The sequence below is a fragment of the Strix uralensis genome, unplaced genomic scaffold (genome assembly GCF_047716275.1).
Source record: "Strix uralensis isolate ZFMK-TIS-50842 unplaced genomic scaffold, bStrUra1 scaffold_309, whole genome shotgun sequence".
Classification (NCBI taxonomy): Eukaryota; Metazoa; Chordata; class Aves; order Strigiformes; family Strigidae; genus Strix; species Strix uralensis.
In genome coordinates this window covers 37,716-61,968 of record NW_027436903.1, presented here as the reverse complement: position 1 = coordinate 61,968, position 24,253 = coordinate 37,716, and the positions used below count along the sequence as shown (strand labels likewise).

At 60.2% G+C, this 24,253-nt stretch overlaps 1 protein-coding gene across 1 annotated transcript; it reads right to left on the bottom strand.

Moving 5' to 3' along the window:
• Positions 1–2,821: 2,821 nt before the first annotated feature.
• LOC141938796 (uncharacterized) lies at positions 2,822–21,752 on the bottom strand. The gene is made up of 11 exons (XM_074857799.1): positions 21,645–21,752; positions 18,976–19,000; positions 18,208–18,370; positions 17,028–17,275; positions 16,579–16,715; positions 14,717–14,865; positions 9,545–9,654; positions 6,914–7,076; positions 5,589–5,842; positions 4,415–4,551; positions 2,822–2,983 (listed from the first exon to the last, which is right to left on the bottom strand). Exons 1-11 carry the CDS (start codon positions 21,750–21,752, stop codon positions 2,822–2,824), a joined length of 1,656 nt encoding a protein of 551 aa, XP_074713900.1.
• Positions 21,753–24,253: the final 2,501 nt, after the last annotated feature.

The window sequence follows — 24,253 nt, the reverse complement described above, 5'->3', positions numbered from 1 at the left end:
CACATCTGTGACACACGTCCACACATCCATGATCCATGTCCACACATCCATGACATGTGTCCACATGTCCTCGAGCCATATCCTCATGTCCATGACACACGTCCACACGTCCATGATGTGTCCACACGTCCACGAGCCATGTCCTCATGTCCATGACACATGTCCACATGCCTGTGTCACACGTCCACACATCCATGATCCATGTCCACACATCCATGACACGTGTCCACATGTCCTCAAGCCGTGTCCTCATGTCCATGACACACGTCCACATGTTTGTGACACAAGTCCACACATCCATGATCTGTGTCCACATGTCCACGACACATGTCCACACGTCCCTGACACATGTCCACACCACGCGTTTACCTCCCTGCGCACACCCCTGGGTGCACACTCGCGCTAGAGGGTGCTGCCACCCTGTGCCGCTTGCACGCTCACGGGGGCGGGACTTCCTGCGGGGGGGGGAGGGGGGCGTGGCCAGGATCTGGGAAGGGCGGAGCTTTCCCACCCCCTCGCCCCGCCCCCCCACTGTGAAAATCCCAAGCAGTCCCGCCGGGTGTAAATGGTGTAAACAGGGCTTGGCGGCTTCGTGGGCTTGGCCCAACTGGTTCTCTCGGTGGGGGGCCTCGTTAGCGGCCGCCTCGTTAGCGAGCTCTTAATTGGTGCCAATTAGGGCGCCCACGCGCTCCCAGGAGGAGCCAGCTCCCTGCTTTACTCCACGCGGCCCACGATAACCCCGGGTGCCCCGTGGGGGGGACACCAGCATGTGGGGAGGGGGGGGCATGGTTGGGGGGGGACACACGTGGGACCACGGGGCGCTGGTTGTGGCCACCAGCCGTGACCTCGTGAGCTGCACACGTGTGTCCACCAGGTTTGGATATGAGTGTCCTCTTGTGGCCTCCAGACCTGGACACGTGTTCTACTGACCTGGACACATGTGTCCTCCAGACCTGGACACACATGTTCTACTGACCGGGACACATGTTCTACTGACCTGGACACACATGTCCTCCAGACCTGGACACACGTGTTTTACAGATCTGGACACGTGTTCTACTGACCTGGACACGTGTATCCTCCAGACCTGGACACACATGTTCTACTGACCTGGACATGTGTTCTACTGACCTGGACATATGTGTCCTCCAGACCCGGACACATGTGTTTTACAGATCTGGACACGTGTTCTACTGACCTGGACACGTGTGTCCTCCAGACCTGGACACAGATGTTCTACTGACCTGGACACATGTTCTACTGACCTGGACACGCGTGTCCTCCACATCTGGACACATGTTCTACAGACCTGGACACATGTTCTACTGACCAGGACACATGTTCTACTGACCTGGACACACATGTCCTCCAGACCTGGACACACGTGTTTTACAGATCTGGACACGTGTTCTACTGACCTGGACACACATGTCCTCCAGACCTGGACACACATGTTCTACTGACCTGGACATGTGTTCTACTGACCTGGACATATGTGTCCTCCAGACCCGGACACACGTGTTTTACAGATCTGGACACGTGTTCTACTGACCTATACACACATGTCCTCCACATCTGGACACGCATCCTCCAGACCTGGACATACATGTCCTCTAGGCCTGGACATGTGTTCTACAGACCTGGACACACGTGTCCTCCAGACCTGGTCATACATGTCCTCCAGAACTGGACATGTCTCCTCCAGACTTGGACACACGTTCTCCAGATCTAGACACGTGTTCTACAGACTTGGACACGTGTTCTACCGACCTGGACATACGTGTCCTCCAGACCTGGATGCGTGTTCTCCAGAGCTGGACATGTGTGGCCACGGATTGCCAGCTGGATTTGCCACACCTGGACATACGTGTGCTGCAGGCCTGGACACGCGTGTCCTCCAGAGCTCAACATGTGTCTGCCAGAGCTGGACACGTGTAGCCTGTCAGCACCAGGGGTGTGCTTGTAAGTTGCCACCGTGGCCACCAGCACCAGATTTGCTTGTAGGTTGCCACCATGGCCACCATCACCAAAGATATGTGGCCATGAGTTGTCCACCATGGCCACCAGCACCAGATATGAGATTGGAGGTTGCCACCATGGCCACCAGCAACAAACTTACGTGGCCATTTGTCCCACCATGGCTACCAGCATCAGGGGTGTGGTTGCAGGTTGCCACCATGGCCACCAGCACCAGATAGGTGATTGCCACCATGGCCACCAGCACCAAACATACGTGGCCATGAGTTGTCCACCACGGCCACCAGTACCAAGGGTGTGGTTAGAAGTTGCCACCATGGCCACCAGCACCAGATAGGTGATTGGAGGTTGCCACCATGGCCACCAGCACCAAACATACGTGGCCATGAGTTGTCCACCATGGCCACCAGCACCAGGGGTGTGATGGGAAGTTGCCACCATGGCCACCAGCAACAAACTTACGTGGCCATTTGTCCCACCATGGCTACCAGCACCAGGGGTGTGGTTGCAGGTTGCCACCATGGCCACCAGCACCAGATAGGTGATTGGAGGTTGCCACCATGGCCACCAGCACCAAACATACATGGCCACAAGTCGCTCACCACAACCACCAACCCCAACGGGCGCCATTTCCTCCCCGTGCTCACGGCGGCCATGATGCCCCCCCCCATCCCCCCCCACCCCCCCCCGGCCTCCATGTCTGTGCTGTAGCCACGCCAGGGCAGAAGGTGGCCACGTTTCACAGGGCTTTATTCCAGGAGCTCTTCCCCGGGGGAGTGTGGGGGGGTGTATGGGGGGGGTGGACTCTTCCATATTTTTTTTTTTGGGGGGGGTGCGGGGGGGTTCAGACGCGACCGTTGCTCCTCATGACGTCGTGGATCCAGGCGGTGAACTCGCAGACGCGGGTGTAGACGCCCGGTTTGCCCCGTTGGCCACAAACTTGCATCCCCCACGAGACGATGCCCTGCAGCTCTGACCCGCACACCAGGGGCCCCCCCGAATCGCCCTGGGGAGGTGGGGGGACACAGAAAGAAGCTCGTGAAGGGGGGGATCCCCCCAAATCCCCCCCCAAAAACTACTGGGAACCCCAAAAATGACCCAGTTTCACCCCCCGCAGATGCTGCAGGGGCCACGGTTCTCCCCTGGGTACCACCACGACCTATAGGGTGAAGGGATGGAGGCCACCATGTTCTATAGGGTCAGGGGATGGTGGCCATCATGTTCTATAGGGTGAAGGGATGGAGGCCACCATGTTCTATAGGGTCAGGGGATGGTGGCCACCATGTTCTATAGGGTGAAGGGATGGAGGCCACCATGTTCTATAGGGTCAGGGGATGGTGGCCACCATGTTCTATAGGGTGAAGGGATGGAAGCCACCATGTTCTATAGGGTGAAGTGATGGTGGCCACCATGTTCTATAGGGTGAAGGGATGGAAGCCACCATGTTCTATAGGGTGAAGGGATGGAAGCCACCATGTTCTATAGGGTGAAGGGATGGAGGCCACCATGTTCTATAGGGTGAAGGGATGGTGGCCACCATGTTCTATAGGGTGAAGGGATGGAGGCCACCATGTTCTAAAGGGTGAAGGGATGGAAGCCACCATGTTCTATAGGGTGAAGGGATGGAGGCCACCATGTTCTATAGGGTCAGGGGATGGTGGCCACCATGTTCTATAGGGTGAAGGGATGGAAGCCACCATGTTCTATAGGGTGAAGGGATGGAGGCCACCATGTTCTATAGGGCGAAGGGATGGAGGCCACCATGTTCTATAGGGCGAAGGGATGGAGGCCACCATGTTCTATAGGGTGAAGTGATGGTGGCCACCATGTTCTATAGGGTGAAGGGATGGAGGCCACCATGTTCTATAGGGTCAGGGCGTGGAGACCACCACAACTTATACGGTGCTGGAGCTGAGGCCCAGCAGTTCCCTATAGCACAGGGGAGGCCCCTGTAGCCCCCCTGGGGGTCTTTCCAGCACCCAGGGGGTCCCTCTAGCACCCAAGATGCTGTAGGGTTCTTGGGGGCCTCCTATAACACCCAGAGGCCCCTATAGCACCCAGGGCTGTGCATGGTGCTTGGGGAGGGGTCCCTCTAGCACCCAGCACTCCTATAGAACCCAGGTGGCCCCTATAGCCCCTGGGGGGCCTTGTGGCATGCGGAGGGGTCCCTCTAGCACCCAGCACCCCTATAGAACCCAGGTGGCCCCTATAGCCCCCGGGGGGTCCCTGTGGAGCTTGGAGGGGTTCCTATAGCAGCACGTGTCCCCAAGAGTTGGGTTCTTGGGGGCCCCCACCCCAGTTCTTCTCCATTGGCTTTGTCACCTCTGGGATAAGGTGGGGGGGGGGGCAACTGGGTGGGCTCCAACCTCCCCACCCCAAAGTTGGGGGGGGGGGTGTGCAGCCCCCCCACATCCCCCAGTGCCCCCCCAAAACCCACCTGGCAGGAGTCGGTGCCCCCTGAGGTGACGCCGGCGCAGAGCATGTTCTTGGTGATGCCCTTGGGGTAGAGCTTGGCGCACTCTTCGTTGGCCATGGTGTAGACGGAGGCGCATTGGAGGACGTCGGGGAAGTACCCTGGGAGGTGGGGGGGGAGACATGGGGTGGAGGGGGGGACATGGAGAAGGAGGAGGACATGGTCAGGGGGACATGGTCAAGGGGACATGGTCAGGGGACCCACGAGGACAGTGGGACACCCCGTCCTGTCTTCGCTTGGGTGACAGCCCAGCAAGGAAGGAGGCCTCAAGATGGCCACCCCCGAGGGGATTGGGAAGGTTCTGGGGTGGTGGCACGGGGCTGAGGGGGGAGGGAGGTGTCCCCAAGTCACTGAGATGTCCCCAAGTCACTGAGATGTCCCCAAGGGGCTGAGATGTCCCAGGCCACCGAGATGTCCCCAAGATGCTGAGATGTCCCCAAGATGCTCAGATGTCTCCAAGAGGCTCAGATGTCCCCAAGCCACTCAGATGTCCCAAGCCACCAAGATGTCCCCAAGACATTGAGATGTCCCCAAGATGCTGAGAAGTCCCAAGCCACCGAGATGTCCCAAGCCACTGAGATGTCCCCAAGATGTTGAGAAGTCCCCAAGATGCTGAGATGTCCCAAGCCACCGAGATGTCCCCAAGACATTGAGATGTCCCCAAGATGCTGAGATGTCTCCAAGATGCTGAGATGTCCCCAAGCTACTCAGATGTCCCAAGCCACCGAGATGTCCCCAAGACATTGAGATGTCCCCAAGATGCTGAGATGTCCCAAGCCACTCAGATGTCCCAAGCCACCGAGATGTCCCCAAGATGCTGAGAAGTCCCAAGCCACCGAGATGTCCCAAGCCACTGAGATGTCCCCAAGACATTGAGATGTCCCCAAGATGCTGAGATGTCTCCAAGATGCTGAGATGTCCCCAAGCCACTCAGATGTCCCCAAGCCACCGAGATGTCCCCAAGACATTGAGATGTCCCCAAGTTGCGGAGATTTCTCCAAGCCACCGAGATGTCCCCAAGATGCTGAGATGTCCCAAGCCACGGAGATGTCCCTAAGGTGCTGAGATGTCCCCAAGGTTCCCAGCTGTCACCAAGTCCCTTAAGCCCCACCTCCCTTCCCCTCCCCCCCCCCCTTACCTTCGGGGCTGCTGGTGCTGCCCCAACCCGAGACGACACACTCGGTGTTGGGGGGGGGACAACGCTTGGGCAAAGCCACCGCCTGGACGTGGTCGGTGAAGCGAACGGGCTTCTGGAGCTTCAGGAGCATGATGTCACCATCATGGGTGGTGGGGTTGTAGCTGGGGTGGATGAAGGCCTTGGCCGAGGTGACACATTGCTCCGTCCCCTCCTTGGTCCTCAAACTATGGTCGCCCATGCGGATGGGGATGGGGCTGGTCAACAAGGGTGGAGAAAGGACCACGGTGACCTTCTCTGGTGGCCAAGAGAAGGTCCACGGGGTAGAGGTCAGGAGGAGCTTCTCCTCCTACCACAAAGATCTTCAGCTGGGTGGGGAAACTGAGGCTTGGAGGCCAGAAGCACCCAACGGGTCAACCGAAGAGTTGGCCAAGATGAGTCCTTCTTGCTTCAAGCCAAGGTGGAGAAGAACCAGGTCCAAGCTGAGGACCTGGAGGTCCTTGGCTGCTCTCCAGATCCCCACCGCGCCCAACCGAAGACTAAAATTTGGTGTTTCTACCCCATTTTTCTGGTGGGACCTCTCCGTGAGGCGGCGCTCGGCGGCCAGGAGAAGGTTGGGCCACCAAAAAATGGAGGAATGGGCCCATTTCCCCATTGGCTTGATGTCAACTGGGAGCCCAACTGGATGGTTGTGGTTGCCCAGTTCAATGGGATGGTCATTTTGGGAGCCCAACTAGAAGGTTTTGGTGGCCAACCCAGTTAGATGGTCATTCTGGGAGCCCAATTAGATGGTTCTGGTGGCCAACCCAGTTAGATGGTCATTCTGGAAGCCCAACTGGAAGGTTGTGGTGGCCAACCAGTTAGATGGTCACTCTGGGAGCCCAGTTAGATTGTTTTGGTGGCCAACCAGTTAAATGGTCATTCTAGGAGCCCAACTGGAAGGTTGAGGTGACCAACCCAGTTAGATGGTCATTCTGGTAGCCCAACTGGAAGGTTTTGGTGGCCAACCCAGTCAGATGGTCACTCTGGGAGGCCATCTGGAAGGTTTTGGTGGCCAACCACTTAGATGGTCATTCTGGGAACCCAATTAGATGTTTTTTGTGGCCAACCCAGTTAGATGGTCATTGTAGGAGCCCAATTAGATGTTTTTTGTGGCCAACTGGATGCTTTTGGTAGCCAACCCCATCGAGATGAAACCCACGCAGCTCCTCCCATGCCCAGCCCCACCTCCACCTCCTGGTGGCCTCCTCCCCACCTCCTCCCAGTAGCCCGTGGTCAAAGTGGTGACCCCCCTTACCCCCCCCTCAAGACTTGGGGGACCCCCCCACCTCTTGGTGTCGCAGTGGGCGGCCGTCAGCACCCAGGACCTGCCGACGAGGACCCCCCCGCAGTGGATGTTCTTCTGGGGGCCCAGCAGCACCACCTGGTAGGGGTGACGCTTCTTCTCGCAGCTCTTCCCCCCCACAATCCGGTTCTCCTCCCCCACGGCCGCTGTGGGAGCGGGGATGGGGCTCGGCACCTCCCAGTGCCCTCCCAGTATCTCCCAGTTCCCACCCAGTTCCCACCCAGTTTGCACCCACTTCCCTCCCAAGGCCACCCAACATGTCCCTGCGTCACCCCCGTGTCCTCCCAGGTCTGTTTCCCTCCCAGTATCCCCAGTGACCTACTGCTTCCCACCCACTGCTTACCAGTGCCTCCCAGTTCGCACCCAGTTCCTCCCAGTTCTCCCCTAGGGGTCCCCATGGCCACCCAGCACCTCTCTGTGCCACCCCCGTGTCCTCCCAGCTCTTCCTTTTTCCTCCCAGTATCCCCAGTGACCTACCGCTTCCCACCCACTGCCTCTCAGTGTCTCCCAGTGCCCTCCCACTGCCTCCCAGTACCAGCCAGTGCCACCCAGTTCCTCCCAGTTCCCTCTTAGGGGTCCCCGTGGCCACACAATATCTCCCCATGTCACCCCTGTCTCCTCCCAGTATCCCCAGTGACCTACAGCTTCCCACCCGCTGCTTCTCAGTGTCTCCCAGTGCCTCCCAGTGCCTCCCAGTTCCCTCCCAGTTCCTCCCAGTTCCCTCCTGGGTCACCCAACATTTCCCCATGTCACCCCCGTGTCCTCCCAGCTCTCCGTTTCCCTCCCAGTATCCCCAGTGACCTATCACTTCCCACCCACTGCCTACCAGTGTCTCCCAGTGCCTCCCAGTTCTTGCCCAACACCACCTCGTTCCCCCTTCGTGGCCCCCAGTGCCTCCCAGTGCCTCCCAGTGCCACTCTGCGTCACCCCATTTCCTCCTGCTGCCTCCTCAGTCTTCCCAGTAGCCTCCAGTTCCCTCCCAGCACCTCCCAGTGCCCCCAGTTCCCCCCAGCTCCCTCCCAGAATCCCGTCAGCACCTTCCAGTTCCCTCCCAGTACACCTCAGTGTTCCCCAGGTGCCTCCCAGTGCTTCCCACGTGCCACCAGTGTGTTCCCAGTGCCCCCAGTTCCCCTCCAACTTCTTCCCAGTACCGTCCCAGTGCCCTCCATTACCCTCCTCATTCTCTTCTACACTCCACCAGTATTCCCAGTGCTCCCCAGTGCCCCCCAATACCTTCTCTTTCCCTCTTACCCACACCAGTACACACCCACTGCCTCCCAGTGTCCCCAGTTCACCTCCAGTTCCTTCCCAGTACTCCCCAGTGCCCTCTCAGGGCCTCCTGGGGCCTCCCAGTGTTCTCCCAGTACCTTCCACTCTCTCCCTCCTCCCCCCCCAGTGCCCCCCAGTGCCCCCCCAGCACCCTCTACTGCTTCCTAGTTCTCTCCCAGTGCCCCCCACTTCACTCCCAGTGCCTCCCAGTGCCCTCACAGCTCCTCCTAGTTCTCCCCAGTGTCCTCCCAGTGCCCCCCCAGCACTATCTAGTACCTCCTAGCTTCCTCCCAGTGCCCCCACTTCACTCCCAGTACCCTCCCAGTGCTCCCCAGTGCCCCCCCAGCACCATCTAGTGCTTCCTAGTTCCCTTCCAGTGCCCCCCCACTTCACTCCCAGTGCCCCCCAGTGCCCTCCAGCACCTCCTAGTGCCCCCAGCACCCTCCCAGTGCCCCCCAGTACCCTTCCAGTGACCTCTAGTGCTTTCTAGTTCCCTCCCAGTGCCCCCCACTTCACTCCCACTACCCCCCAGTGCCCTCCAGCACCTCCTAGTGTCCCCAGAACCCTCCCAGTGCCCCCCAGTGACACCCAGTGCCCCCAAGTGCTCCCCTAGCACTCTCTTGTGCTCCTCAGCACCCTCCCAGTGCCCCCCAGTGCCCTCCAGCACCGCCTAGTGCCCCCCAGCACCCTCCCATTGCCCTCCAGCATCCTCCCATCAACTCCTAGTGCCCTCCCAGTGCCCCCCAGTGCCCTCCCTGTGCCCTCCAGCACCCTCCCAGTGCTCCCCAGTTCCCCCATCACCCTCTACTGCTCCCTAACACCCTCCCAGTGCCCCCCAGTGCCCTCCTAGTGACCCCCAGTCCCCCCATCACTCTTTAGTGCTTCCTAGCACCCTCCCAGTGCCCCCCCAGTGCTCTCCCAGTACCCCCCAGCGCTCCCTAGTGCTCCCCCAGCATCCTCCCAGTGACCCCAATTCCTGCCCCTGCCCTCCAGTACCCTCCCAATGCCCCCCAATCCCCCCTATCACCATCTAGTGCTCCCCAGTGCCCTCCCAGTGCCCCCCAGTTCCCTCCTGGTCCCCTGCAGTCCCCCCGTCACCCTCTAGTGCTCCCTAGCACACTCCCAGTACCCCCCAGTGCTCTCCCAGTGCCCCCCAGTGCCCCCCCCAGCATCCTTCCAGCACCCCCCAGTGCCCTCCTAGTGCCCCCCAGTTCCCCCCCATCACCCTCTAGTGCTCCTCAGCACCCTCCCAGTGCCCCTCAGTGCCCTCCCCGCGCTCCCTAGCGCCCCCCAGCGCCCTTCCAGTGCCCCCCAGTGCCCTCCCAGTACCCCCCAGTGCCCTCACCGGTGGCCAGGAGCAGCAGCGGCAGGAGGCGCTCCATGGCGGCGGGAGGAAGAGGAGGCTGGCGGGGTGCTGGGCCCAGCCCCTTAAATCCCCGTCGGGCCCCGCCTGGGCTGGGGCCACCCCAGGAGGGAGCGGGGCCGGTCGGGGCGGTCTCACCCTCCCGCCACACCCTGGCCCAGGGCAGCGCGGGTGCCAACCAGTGCCTCCCAGTGCCTCCCAGTGCCTCCCAGGGCCTCCCAGGGCCTTCTCAGGGCATCCCAGTGCCTCCCAGTGCAATCTGAGGCATCCCAGTACCTCCCAGTGGTTCCCAGGGCCTCCCAGGGCCTTCTCAGGGCATCCCAGTGCCAACTGAGGCATCCCAGTAAATCCCAGTACCTCCCAGTGCTTCTCAAGGCCTGCCAGGGCCTTCTCAGGGCATCCCAGTGCCATCTGAGGCATCCCAGTAAATCCCAGTACCTCCCAGTGCTTCTCAAGGCCTGCCAGGGCCTTCTCAGGGCATCCCAGTGCCATCTGAGGCATCCCAGTAAATCCCAGTACCTCCCAGTGGTTCCTGAAACTTCCCAGCATCTCCTGGGGTATCCCAGTGCCTCCCAGTGCCATTTGAGGCATCCCAGTGAATTCCAGTACCTCCCAGTAGCTCCTGGAGCTTCCCAGCATCTCCTGAGGTAACCCAGTGCCTCCCAGTCCTTCCCAGTGCCTTCCCAGTATGTCCTGCAGTCTCCTGGGCACCCCAATACCTCCCAGTAACTCCCTAAGACCTCCCAGTGCCTCCCAGTACTTCCAGGGACTTCCTGGAGCATCCCAGTGCCTTCCAGTGCCTCCCAGTGTCTTGCGGGGCCTCCCAGTGCCTTCTAGGGACTCCCAGTGCCTCCCAGTACCTCCTCAGGCCTCGTGGAGCCTCCCAGTTCAACCCAGTGCCAGCTGGGGCTTCCCAGTGCCACTCAGTTCCTCCTGTGTCCTCCCAGTGTCTCCAGTGTCTCCCAGTGCCTCCCACTGCACCCTTGTGCCTCCCAGCATGTCCCAGTGCTTCCCAGTACAATCCAGTATGTCCCATTGCCTTCCGGAGCATCCCAGTATATGCCAGTGGCTCCCAGCATTTGCCAGTAAATCCCAGTGCCTCACAGTGTTACCCAGTGTCTCCCAGTTTGCCCCAGTGCTTCCCAGTGCCCCCCAGAGTGTCCCAGTGCACCTGAGCACTTCCCAGTGCATCCCGGTGCCCTTCCCAGTTCACTCCCGTACCTCCCAGTTCACCCCCATACCTATCAGGGCCTTCTTTTTCTTCCCAGTATGCCCCAGTGCCCGTCCCAGTGCCCTTCCCAGCACTTCCCAGTGCCTCCCAGTTCATCCCCACACCTATGCAAGCCTTCCTGTGCTTCCCAGTTCATCCCAGTGCCCTTCTCAGTTCTTCCCAGTTCACTCCCGTACCTCCCAGTTCACCCCTATACTTATCAGGGCCTTCCTGTTCTTCCCAGTATGTCCCAGTTCTCTTCCCAGTGCCTCCCAGTTCATCCCAGTGCCTCCCAGTCCTTCCCAGTGCCCTTCCCAGTGCCCTCCCACTGCTTCCCAGTGCCTCCCAGTTCATCCCAGTGCCTCCCAGTCCTTCCCAGTGCCCTCCCCAGTGCCCTCCCAGTCCTTCCCAGTGCCTCCCAGTTCATCCCAGTGCCTCCCAGTTCATCCCAGTGCCCTTCCCAGTGCCCTCCCACTGCTTCCCAGTGCCTCCCAGTTCATCCCAGTGCCTCCCAGTCCTTCCCAGTGCCCTCCCAGTGCCCTCCCAGTCCTTCCCAGTGCCTCCCAGTTCATCCCAGTGCCTCCCAGTCCTTCCCAGTGCCCTCCCCAGTGCCCTCCCAGTCCTTTCCAGTGCCTCCCAGTTCATCCCAGTGCCCTTCCCAGTGCCCTCCCACTGCTTCCCAGTGCCTCCCAGTTCATCCCAGTGCCTCCCAGTCCTTCCCAGTGCCCTCCCAGTGCCCTCCCAGTCCTTCCCAGTGCCTCCCAGTTCATCCCAGTGCCTCCCAGTCCTTCCCAGTGCCCTTCCCAGTGCCCTCCCAGTCCTTCCCAGTGCCTCCCAGTTCATCCCAGTGCCTCCCAGTCTTTCCCAGTGCCCTTCCCAGTGCCCTCCCACTGCTTCCCAGTGCCTCCCAGTTCATCCCAGTGCCATCCTCACCCTCTGCACTGGGACCAAACGCCCCAGGGGCCACTTCCCAGCCCCAGGTGACCCACAATCCTTTGCGGCTCAGGAGCGGGGGGGGGGTGGGGGGGAGGGGGGGGTGGGGCTACCCCTCCTGAAGGCCCCTCCCACCTCCTTGAGTGGGCGGAGCCCAATTAGCGCCAGATAATTAATGAGCCCCCGGGGGGGGGGGGCGAAGGACCCATGTGCCTCAGTTTCCCCCTTTGCCCCTCCCCCATAATCCCTTAATGACAGGGAGGGGCCCGGCCCCACCCACGCACGGGGGGGGGGGGGGGGGGCACCCATGATGGGGGAGGGGGGGCAGAGTTAAGGGGGACCCCCAAGGGGGGGGGTGAAGGGGACCCCAAAGTTGGGGGGGGGGGGGTCAGAGTTAAGGGGGACCCCCCCCTTGGGGCAGCTGCAGGTGACCCCGATTTGCTCCCGGCGTAAATCAGGAGGAAGGTCCCAGGGGCCCCCCCCTTGTCTCCATGGCAACGGCGTTGTCACCTGTCACCTCATTTGTCACCTGCCGAGAACCGGGGGGGCCGGTTTGGGCACCCCGAGGTGGCACCGGGTTCACGTTGGGGACCCCGGGAGGGGGATGAGGGATGGGGGTGGGGACAAGGGGGGTGTCACCCGTGGGGACAAACACCCCTTGTGGGTGTCACCCGTGGGGGACAGGAGTTGGGGACATTGTCACAGTCAGGTGTCACCCGTGGGGGACAGACACCCCTCACACGTGTCACCCATGGGGACAAACACCCCTCGTGGGTGTCACCCGTGGGGGGACAAAGACCCCTCCCAGATGTCACCTATGGGGACAAACACCCCTCGTGGGTGTCACCCGTGGGGACAGTCGCTTGTCCCCAACTCCAAGGTCAGATGTCACCCGTGGGGGACAAACACCCCTCCCAGGTGTCACCCGTGGGGGGACAAAGACCCCTCCCAGATGTCACCTATGGGGACAAACACCCCTCGTGGGTGTCACCCGTGGGGACAGTCGCTTGTCCCCAACTCTCAGGCCAGATGTCACCCGTGGGGACAGACACTCCTTGTGGGGGTCACCCGTGGGGGACAAACACCTCTCCAAGGTGTAGATGTCATCTGTGGGGACAAACACCCCTCGCGGGTGTCACCCATGGGGACAGTCGCTTGTCCCCAACTCCCAGGCCAGATGTCACCTGTGGGGGACAAACGCCACTTGCAGGGGTCACCCGTGGGGGGACAAACACCCCTCCCAGACGTCACCCGTGGGGGTGGTCACCCATCCCTGTCACCACGTGGCCCTGAGTGTCCCCAAATTGTCCCCCCCCCCCCGCGGGGTTCTCCCGACCTTGTCACCCAAAGGGACAAACCTCCCTCCCTGAGCTCCCCCCGGGGGCCTTCGGCTAATTAAAAGCCTTAATTAGCCCTAACGAGCTTTCCCTGCCCACCCCCCCCCCCCAGGTGCCTGCGGAGCCACCAGCTCCTGGTGTCACCGTGTCCCCACAGACCCCCCCCTTGGGGGTGACCTTGGCTCCTAATTAGCGCCGCCTCCGCTCCTTGACGGCTGCAATTAATCCCTTCATTAATTAGGTAATTAATTAGGGCGGGGGCCCCGTGACCCGTGAAGCTGCCTCGAGAGTTTGGGAGAGGAAAGTTCCCAGCGCCGGTAGCTCGGAAGGGATTTGGCCGAGGATTAATTATCTCCATTAATTAGTTTTATTAATTAGTCCCTTTCCCCAGCGCGGGGAGGGGAGGAGGAACCATTGTCCCAAATGGGGGGGATGGGGGGGGTGGGGGGTGTTTCTCGTTAACGCTAACGAGGGAAATCGCTCCGCGTCGCTCATTAAATGGTTGGTCCCCCCCAGTCCCAGTTACCCCCCAATTCCCACTCTCCCCAGTGCTCCCAGTGGCCCCAATTCCCCCTGCCCCCAATCCCAGTTACTCCCCCAGTTCCCCCTGCCCCCCCAATCCCAGTTACCCCCAATTCCCACTCTCCCCAGTGCTCCCAGTGACCCCAATTCCCCCTGCCCCCCCAATCCCAGTTACCCCCCCAATTCCCCTGTCCCCAGTGCCCCCAATTCCCCCTGCCCTCAATCCCAGTTACCCTCCCCAATTCCCCCTGCCCCCCCAATCCCAGTTACCCCCCAATTCCCACTCTCCCCAGTGCTCCCAGTGACCCCAATTCCCCCTGCCCCCCCAATCCCAGTTACCCCCCCAATTCCCCTGTCCCCAGTGCCCCCAATTCCCCCTGCCCCCAATCCCAGTTACTCCCCCAGTTCCCCCTGCCCCCCCAATCCCAGTTACGCCCCAAATTCCCACTCTCCCCAGTGCCCCCAATTCCCCCCACCCCCAATCCCAGTTACCCCCCAATTCCCCCCTCCCCAGTGCTCCCAGTGCCCCCAATTCCCCCCGCCCCAATCCCAGTTACCCCCCCAATTCCCACTACACCCCCAATCCCAGTTACCCCCAATTCCCACTCTCCCCAGTGCTCCCGGTGCCCCCAATTCCCCCTGCCCCCAATCCCAGTTACCCCCCCAATCCCAGTTACCCCCAATTCCCACTCTGCCCAGTGCTCCCAGTGACCCTAATTCCCCCTGCCCCCAATCCCAGTTACCCCCCCAATTCCCCCTGCCCCCCCAATCCCAGTTACCCCCCAAATTCCCACTCTCCCCAGTGCTCCCAGTGCCCCCAATTCCCCCTGCCCCCAATCCCAGTTACCCCCCAATTCCCACTACCCCCCCCAATCCCAGTTACCCTCCTCCCAGTGGGACAACTCCTAGTGGTGGTGGTGGTGGTGGGGTCCCTCCCTCCCCCAAACCAGGGTGCCATGACGCCCCCCCCCTGTCCCCCCCCACCCCCCCCCACACCATCTTGTGGATTTCACACCTTTCCTTTATTTTCACCCCCAAAATATCACCGTTTCCCAAGTGCATTCTGGGAAATCTGTATTCCTCCCGCCCCCCCCCCCCCCCCCCCCCCAAAAAAAGGGGGTGACGTCCCTCGGCGGTGGGGGGGGGTCTCACTGGTTCCCGATCCATTTCCTGATCCAGGGCACGGCCCGGCAGACGTTGGAGTAGACGCCGGGTTGTCCTCGACGCCCGCAGACGGCCATGCCCCACGAGACCACGCCCTGCAGCACCCCGTTGCACACCAGTGGGCCCCCAGAGTCACCCTGAGGTGGGGGGGGGGAGAAGGAGGGGTGGGTGTCACGGTTGGGGGGGGACACACACAGACCTTGGGTGGACCCGGTCATGTGGCCCAGCCCTGGCTCCGTGGCTCAAGGAGAGGAGAAGGTTGGTGGTGGGACCCCAAAACTTGTGTGGACCTGGTCACGTGTCACAGCCCAACTGCAGCTCCGTGGCTCAAGGAGAAGGTCATTGGTGGGACCCCAAAACTTGTGTGGACCCGGTCACGTGTCATGACCCAGGTCCGTGGCTTAAGGAGAAAGTTGGTGGTGGGACCCCAAAACTTGTATGGACCTGGTCACATGCCGTGGCCCAGCCCCAGCTCCGTGGCTCAAGGAGAAAGTTGGTGGTGGGACCCCAAAACTTGCATGGACCCGGTCACATGTCATGACCCAGGTCCGTGGCTCAAGGAGAAGGTTGGTGGTGGGACCCCAAAACTTCTGTGGACCCAGTCATGTGCCGTGGCCCAGCCCTGGCTCCGTGGCTTAAGCAGAAAGTTGGTGGTGGGACCCCAAAACTTGTGTGGACCTGGTCATGTGTCATGACCCAGCCCTGTGACTCAAGGAGAAGGTTGGTGGTGGGACACCAAAACTTCTGTGGACCCGGTCAAGTGTCATGACCCAGGTCCATGGCTCAAGGAGAAGGTTGGTGGTGGGACCCCAAAACTTCCGTGGACCTGGTCACGTGTCATGACCCAGGTCTGTGGCTCAAGGAGAAGGTTGGTGGTGGGACCCCCAAAACTTTCATTGACCCGTCCACATGTCATGTCCCATCCCCAGCTCCATGGCTCAAGGAGAAGGTTGGTGGTGGGACCCCAAACCTTGCGTGGACCCATCCACGTGTCATGAGCCAGCTCTGTGGCTCAAGGAGGTCACTGGTGGGACCCCAAAACTTGCATGGACCTGGTCACGTGCTGTGGCCGAGCTCTGTGGCTCAAGGAGAAGGTCACTGGTGGGACCCCAGTAACTTGCATGGACCAGGGCACATGCTGTGGCCCAGCCCCAGCTCCATGGCTCAAGGAGAAAGTTGGTGGTGGGACCCCAAAACTTGCGTGGACCTGGTCAAATGTCATGAGCCAGATCTGTGGCTCAAGCAGAAGCTTGGTGGTGGGACCCCAATAACTTGCGTGGACCCTGTCACATGCTGTGGCCCATCCGCAGCTCTGTGTCTCAAGGAGGAGGTTGGTGGTGGGACCCCAAAACTTCCGTGGTCCCGGTCACATGCCACGGCCCATCCCCAGCTCTGTGGCTCAAGGAGAAGGTCAGTGGTGGGACCCCAAAACTTGCGTGGACCCGGTCATGTGCTGTGGCCCAACCCCAGCTCCGTGGCTCAAGCAGAAGGTCGGTGGTGGGACCCCAAAACTTCCGTGGTCCCGGTCATGTGCCATGGCCCATCCCCAGCTCCATGGCTCAAGGAGAAGGTCAGTGGTGGGACCCCAAAACTTGCGTGGACCCGGTCATGTGCTGTGGCCCAACCCCAGCTCCGTGGCTCAAGCAGAAGGTCGGTGGTGGGACCCCAAAACTTCCATTGACCTGACCACGTGCCGTGGCCTCTCCCAGCTTTTCTACCTCACCTTGAAGGAACCCAACGGCCTCATCTCACCCTGTCCTTGACCTCAACGCCACACCAAGACCCTCCTTCCCCCAGCAGCAACCCAGGAGGGGGCCCAAGGGACGTGTGTGTGTGTCCCCCCTTCTTACCTGGCAGGAATCGATGCCCCCCTGGGGGACACCGGCGCAGAACATGTTGGGGGTGATGGCAGCCCCGTACGCTCTGGTGCACTTGTTCCTCCCGAAGGTTTGGATGGCGGCACACTGCAAATTTTGGGGCAGTTTTGCTGAAAAATGAGGTGGGGGTGGAGAGAGGGTGAGAAGGGACAAGCCCTGAGCGCTGAGGCCTGAGCAGAGCTCGTTACACTTCCCGTAGGGTTCTTTGGGAGATGCCTCCAGTAGAGGAGACCCAACCCCAAAGAGAAAACCCAACTAGAAGTTCTCCGCGAGGAGCTGCTGGGCAGAGTTAAGGTGACATCATGGAAGCCCTTCGCCCATTTTCCGAGCCGAGAAGGCCACGTGGCCACCTTGGCGAGCCCTCACACCGCCCCCCCAGTTGCCTCCCTTCATCCCACCTCCTCCACCGTGGTCTCCAGTACCTCCAGGGGACTTGGTCGTGCCCCAACCCGAGACGCTGCAGCTCAGCCCCTCCGTGGGACACCTGGTGGCTAATCGGATCTTCTTGATGCTGTTGCTGAACTGAACGGGCTTGTTCAACCTCAGGAGCATGAAGTCGTTGTCGTTCTTGCGGGGGTTGTAGGCCGGGTGGACCTGGAGCTTCGAAATCGACCTCACTACCCCCGTCCCGTCCCGTAACGTGTCCGTCCCGATCAACACCCTGAGGTCCCTGACCGGGGGGGAAGAAGGTTGAGAAATCAGGACTGATCCCTCCAGAGGAGCCACCAAAACTCTTGACCTCGACTCGCCCATCGAGATGGTCAAGACCTGGTCCTTGGAGCTTCTCCATAGAGTTAACGTGACGCGGCCACAGGACCACCGTGGGGAGGTGGCCCCAAACAGCCCTTGAGGAGCCATGAGCCGGCTCTTCTCCAAGAGCTCTTTGATGCCCTGAGGGCATCTCCCATCTCCACCAGAAACTGTTGCGTGTCTTGACTTCAACTCCTTGACATCATCTTCCTCGCTTCAGGAGCTCCCACCTGCACCACCTCAATGTTGCCCTCAGCCCAACTTCTTCCCAATTTCTGCTCTTTTTCATTATTTTCCCCCCAAAAGGTCCAGCTTCCTCTCACAGGACCTTGTGGAGAAGCTGGAGAAGCTTTTTTTGGGAGGAGACTTGCTCCAATTAGTGTCATCACCTGGAAAAAGGGGGTGACTGGACCTCAAAGTGGGGGGACGTTGTGACCCCGCGAAGGACATGGGTCCTCCAGTGGCCATGGGGAGGATGGTTACACCTTCAAGAGGTACCACCACCCAAATCTGGAGATACATGGAACATCAACATCTGGAGCTACCGGCCATGGGGACACCAGCCTCTGGAGGTGACATCTGGGGGTACAAATATCTGGACAACCCAACCGCTGGAGGTACCAACTCCTGAAGGTACCAGACTCAACTTCTGGACACCAAAATGTGAAGGAGTTCACATCTGGAGGCAACAAGCTCTGGAGGGGTCAACATCTGGGGCACCTCTAGATGCCACCATTTGGAGGCATCATCTTCTGGAAGCGCCAACATCTGGGCGCTACCACCTGGAGGACCCACCTCTCCCCCTTGGTCCTTGAGGAAGCCGTGGGTCACATGAGCATGGGCTCACCTTACCTGAGTGGCTGCCGGCAGTGGGCGGCGGTCAGGACCCATTGGGCACCTATCAAGCTTCCCCCGCACAGGATTTGACCCCTCTTGATGAGGGCAACTTGGAAAGGTCTCTGGTTGATGGAGCAGGGGCGCCCACCGATGATTCGGGACTCGTCCTCCTCCGGCACTGGAACACAGAACACCCAAGGGCACCGTCAGTGCGTTGCGTGGCCGGAGCCCACAAACTCTTCCCCAAAAAAACCAGCCGTTTTGGGTTGAAAATGCGGCAAAACGTTGCAAAAAAACGAGGTTTAGAAAAGGTGAATTGAAAGAGAAAAGGGAAAAGTCTCTATTTTTCTTAAACTCCCATCAGAATGCTCAAGATCATCTTTAAAACCTAAAAATAATAATTTTTTTTAGTTTACTGAGTTGTCTATCAGCCTCCTTAGGGCTCTTTTTTTTGTTGAAAACGCGGCGAAATGTTGCAAAAACCGAGGTTTTGAAAAGGTGAATTGAAAGAAAAAAGGGAAAAGTCTCTATTTTTCTTAAACTCCCATCAGAACGCTCAAAATCATCTTTAAAACCTAAAAATAATAATTTTTGTTTTAATTTACCGAGTCACCTATCAGCCTACTGGGCTCTTATTTTTGTTCAAAAAGAGATGATTTGGGGACGAGTTGAGATCCAACCGTTTGTAGAAAAGGTTGAATCAGCCCTCGAAGGTCTGTTCCCTCCTGCTGCCATTTTCCGGCGTCCACAACCCCGTGACCTCACCAGGTCCCCCAAGGAGACACTCCCCCCCACCCCCCGCCCCCCCCCGCCCCAGGATGGGTCTATCGAGCCGCGTGGTGCCAATGAGCTGTCCTGGAAGTCACCGGCGTATCAGGAAGTCACCAGGGGCCACTTATCTCCTTCGGTTTCGCCATGTGCTTCTGGGAGGGGCATCGGTTCCGCCCCGGAGATTCCTCCCAGCCCAAGATCGGACTCCAAAAAGGAGGTGACGCACCTCTAAAAGAGCTGATTTCTTCGTCCTCGGTGACAAATCCTGTAGGACCAGCTCAAAAAACCTCCTACCTCCTGGATGCCTCATGGCCCCAGGACTCCCAGTCGGGACCAGGGGAGGAGATGGTTGCATCAACGCCACCAGGAGAAGCCCTGACGCGGAGAGAAATGAGAAGTTCACCCCGGAACACGAGTCTGTACGTCGCTCTGGGACCGAGACGTCATGGTCCCGGCAGGTTGATTGAGAAGAAGGAGAGAAGCTCATCAGCTTGGTTTGGGGGTGGGTCTTTGGTCATCTTACAGAAAGAAGGGTCTCACCACTTGAAGCCCCCGCTTCTGATAGGGATCTCCTGCTCTTCCAGGTCTCTGGAGGCATCTCCCGCTCTTTCAGGTTTCTGGAGGCATCTCCCAAACTTTCAGGTCTCTGGAGGCATCTCCTTTTGCTTTCGGTGGGTGGGTGCCTGCTGGAGTTGCCCAACATTTATGGTCCTTGGAGAGAAGAAGGGACCATCCAGAAAGGCAACATCCCCCCCCCGCCAATCAATGCCAAGCATCTATGAGATGAGGTGCCCCTCCCCTCGTCAGGATATTTATGAGGAATATTTGTAGGGCCACCATCTTGAGGCCGCCACCATCTTGAGGCCACCACCATCTTGAGGTTGTGACCATCTTGAGGCCACCACCATCTTGAGGCCATGACCATCTCGAGGCCGTGACCATCTTGAGGCCGTGACCATCTTGAGGCCACCACCATCTCGAGGCTGTGACCATCTTGAGGCCGCGACCATCTTGAGGCCACCACCATCTTGAGGCCATGACCATCTTGAGGCCACCACCATCTTGAGGCTACCACCTTCTTGAGTCCACCACCATCTTGATGTCCACTTGGGTGGCCACAGAGTGGGAGTCAGAAGCCCTTGTGACATGCTCCTGGTGTCCCTCCTGGCCTCCATCTACAGCAAAGCCCTTTGGGAGCCTCAGGTGTCACCTCTGCCACGGCCACTGGAGAAGACTTCCTGACACTGAGTTGTGTCCAAGTGGGAGGAGACAAGTTTTTTAAAAAATAAATAAATGAAGTCAAAAAAGGGTGTTTTTTCAAGAAAAAGAGCTCCCTCCCCCTCCCAAAAACATGCAGTAGGACTTTCAAATGGGAGATATCAAGTCCTTGTTCTTTGAGGTGACCTCACGGGTGTCCTCCACGCCGTGGTCTGGGACATCCCACCCGTTTTGGGGCTATTTTGGGCAGAATTCGCAGCTGTCACCTCCACGTGTTGACTGCCCTGGGGAAGACCCGTATCGATCCCAAGCACCTGCGAGGTGCCTCCGGTCCACGGTATCTGCCTTCCACCAAAGGTTGGGACATCGGAATTTACCAGTGGGACTGGTTTGTACTGGTGGGAATTACAGCCTGGGACAGGTGATAATGGGAGACGCCCCAGTTTCAAGCCACCTGGCACTCGCCCCTATCCGGTCCCGGCAGCGCTGCCAAAGTCGGAGGGTGGGAACCATCCTCCCGCAAATGCTCGTTGGGTCATCCTGGTCATTCCCAAGAGTCGTCCTCTAGAGACCAACCGGCGGGTTTAGATTCCACCGAGCTCCTTGAAGGCATCTCAGCGGCTTCCCCGAGCTCCCCGAGGTGGAGGGGTTTCCGTCCACAAAGGCCGATCGGCGGCGACGCGAAATGGCGGATCCTGCCCCGGGGTAGAATCTGTCCCCTGGATTTCCAGAGGCCGTTGGCGACCAAAAAACTCCAACCAAGGTGGTGGTGGCTCCATCCCAAACAATAAACCTGCCCCCCCCCCCCCCCCCCCCCCAAAAAATTTCTTGGACGGTCACGGGGCAAATTCCAGTCATGAGCTGGTTCCTTCTCCACAGGACCCGGGCGTTTCGGTTTCGGCTCTGGGGATGCAGATTTGGGTTAAAAAAACCCCAGATCAGGGCAGATCTGAGGTGTTGGCATCCAACGGTCAGAAATCAAGGGCCTCCTCTTGCCACCCATCCGTTGGGGATCTCCTTTGGCAGAGCATCATTTTGGAGGCCGGAAGAACGGATCCCATTGGGGTTCAGTCTCTCCTCTCTTTCCCGCACCCCGGGTGACTTTTTTTGTCTCCTTTTTGCCCGTAAAAACATCTAGAGGTGGGAAACGGTTATCCTGGAGATCCCAGCGCCTCCGACGGGACGCAGGAATTTTTCTCTGTGGCTCTTTCGGGGTTTCTCCACCTCAAGGGGGGTTGTTTTACCTCAGCTCGAAACCAAAACAGGTTTCGAAACGGTAGGGCCTTGCCCAAACCTTCCCCGTCGGCAAGATTCCCACGAGCCAAGAGAAGGCATCTCCTCATCGCATCCCATCCCATTCCCATCCCGTCGGAGATGTTCCCCTCCGAGGTGCCCAGGAAAACCCCCACGACGTCCCCGTCCTCCCTCCGCGGCCACCGGTTGGACTTACGCTCGTCGCCGTCGTTGCCCTTCCCCTGAGCTCGCGCCGGCAGCGGGGCCGTTAGCAACAATCCGGCGGCGAGGATGAAGAGCGGGATGAAGCCGAAGGTCCCGTGGCCATCACGAGCCATTCCTGGGGCAGAGAAACCAAACTGGATCAGGTTGTGGCCGGTGCCACGTGGGAGCCACGGGGAAGGTCCTCGGTGGCGGCCTTCGGCCTCCCGATGGATGCGACGAGACCGAGCGGCGGGTGTTGTTTTGGTGGGACCTTCACCCTTACAGGCCTTGGGGTGGTCTTGGACCCTCTTCTCCACCCTGTTGTGGTTGAGTGGAGCTCTTGGGTGGCACCAAACCCACCGGCACGAGCTCAGGAAGGACCACGTGTGTCCTCCTGGCGCTGCCCAACTGGGAGATCCGAGCTAAACTGGGAGAGGGCGGGCGTTCCCACCAATCCCATCCAAACCAGAGCCACCACGTGGGCCGAGCGTGTGGGGCCACCCATGGGAAACATCCACCGATGGACGGGGGCGCCCGATCTCCCCACGTCACCCCCAAAACATCCATCCCTCGGGAGGCAAATCCGTGGTCACGGCCACCGGGGATGGACTCACCTACAGGAGGAGAAGGACGGGGCCGGCTCGGCGCGGCGGGAAGCTGAGAGCCGGTGGTTTGGGCATATTTATACCCGGGGTGAAAAGTAGGCCGTGTCTCCGGCGGGGTGACTCAAGAGCGGTTGGGCGACCGGTCCACGCGGCAACGGGGCGAGTGTGGCCCGTGGGTGTCTCCCCGGCCCTGCCGCTGGTTGCCGCTTTGATGTCCCAGAGGAAACGCCGCAGGGCTCCTCGGCGAAGGGGAAACGCCTGCCCCTCCCAGCAGACACGGGGGTGAGGAGGCCCCCAAAAACAGCTGGCTCAACCCTCCCCCGCCCCGGCGTGCGGTCAAGAGCGGGGGGTTTTCCTTTCCCCTCCCCCCGGTGCAGGATGGGGGTGTTGGGGGGCCTCCACCCCCCTCCCGGGGGTTGTGAAATGCAATGGGGCCGCCTCCTGCCGTCCGTCTGTCCGGCCGTAAGTCTGCCTGGCCAGCTGGCCACTGGCCTGCCCATCCATCCGTCTGTCTGTCTGTCTGGGGATCCAGCTGTCTGCCTGTCCGTCCGTCCCTCTGGCCACCTGCCCAGCCATCTGTCCGTCTGTCCGAGCAACTGCCTGGATACTTGTCCCTCCATCCGTCCGTCCGTCCTCCCACCTGCTACCTCCGTGTCCACCCGTCTGTAAGTCTGGCCGTCTGTCTGTCCATCTGTCCCCCACCCATCTACCTTCCCCTCTGTCCATCCAACTGTAAGTCTGTCTGTCCATTTATCTGGCCACTTGTCTGTCCATCCATCCATCCGTCCGTCCGTCCATCCAACAGCCTCCCTGTCCATCTCTCCACCCCCTCCTCTCTCCGTCCGTCCGTCCGTCGGCTCATCTCCCCCCTGTTCCCTCATCTATCTGTCTGTCCATACCTCCATCCCTCTCTACGTCCGTCTGTCCATCCAGACGAACCCACCCACCTTCCACAGGCCGGGGGGGGGGGGGGCAAATCGCGTCCCAAGGGCACCCGTGTGGGTGTTCGCCCACCTCAGGAATCCACCTCCAAGGAGGGACCCACCCTCCCCCCTGCCCAAAATGGCTCCAGGGTTGGGGGGGGGGGTGAGGGGGGAACACGCCCCGCCCCTGGAGGTCCCTGGGGACCTACGTGCTGCCTCCCGTTGGCACCCGGTGCCGGTTGCACGTCCCCGATGAGTAACGCCGCGGACGTGGGTGAGCGCTGGGCGAGGCCCCGTCCCGCTGCCAACCCTGCGAGTCGCTTCTGGTGAGTCAAGGGGACACCGGAGATGAGGGTGACACTTGTCGTTCCCCCCCCCCTTCGCTGGACACTGTCCCCAACCCCGGGGGTGTGTCACCTCCTCTTCCTCGCTCCCCCAACCTCAGCGGCACGGGGGTCTGGAGGGTCTCCAAAGTGGGAGGTGACCACCCCGTGCCCCGGGGAAGGTGACTTGGGTGCAACCAAGTGTCACCCACTGTCCCCAGGGCTGCCTGGGACATCTCCGCCCCCCGGGGCGGTGGCAACAACCGAGGACCCCGGCGTCTCCCGGCCCTTCCCGGGGCGGGTTTCGCGTGCGTGCCGGGACGTGCGCCAGGCGCTGGGTGGACGGGGCGGGTGGCCCGAAATTCCTGCTGAGCTCAGCAGCGGTCGCCAGCCCCCGGTTGGTTCTTTCCGGGAGGTTCAAGTCGTCTTCACCGATTGGGTCTCTTCCCCCTGGAAGTGTCCGAGCTCCGGCACGTCCCGCAGTGGGAAGGTCTCAAGAGGATTTTTTAAGCACCGATGAGTCCTCTAAAGCCACCCCAGCCTGGCCAACGTCGACGTGGTGGGACCGGAGCTGCGACGTGGGTGCGGGAGCTTCAGGGGTGGTGGTGAAGGCACCTCCGTGCCTCTTCAACGGCCCCTTCGGCAGGGCCGGGAGAGGAGACGAAGCTGGGAGCAGCTCAAGGCAATTAACAGCCTGACGAGCAATTAAGGGCGGAGAAGCCCAGGAGCTGAGTCCTGATGAAAGGCAAGGCTGGGTGGGGATGAATCACGGTTTGGAGATGCT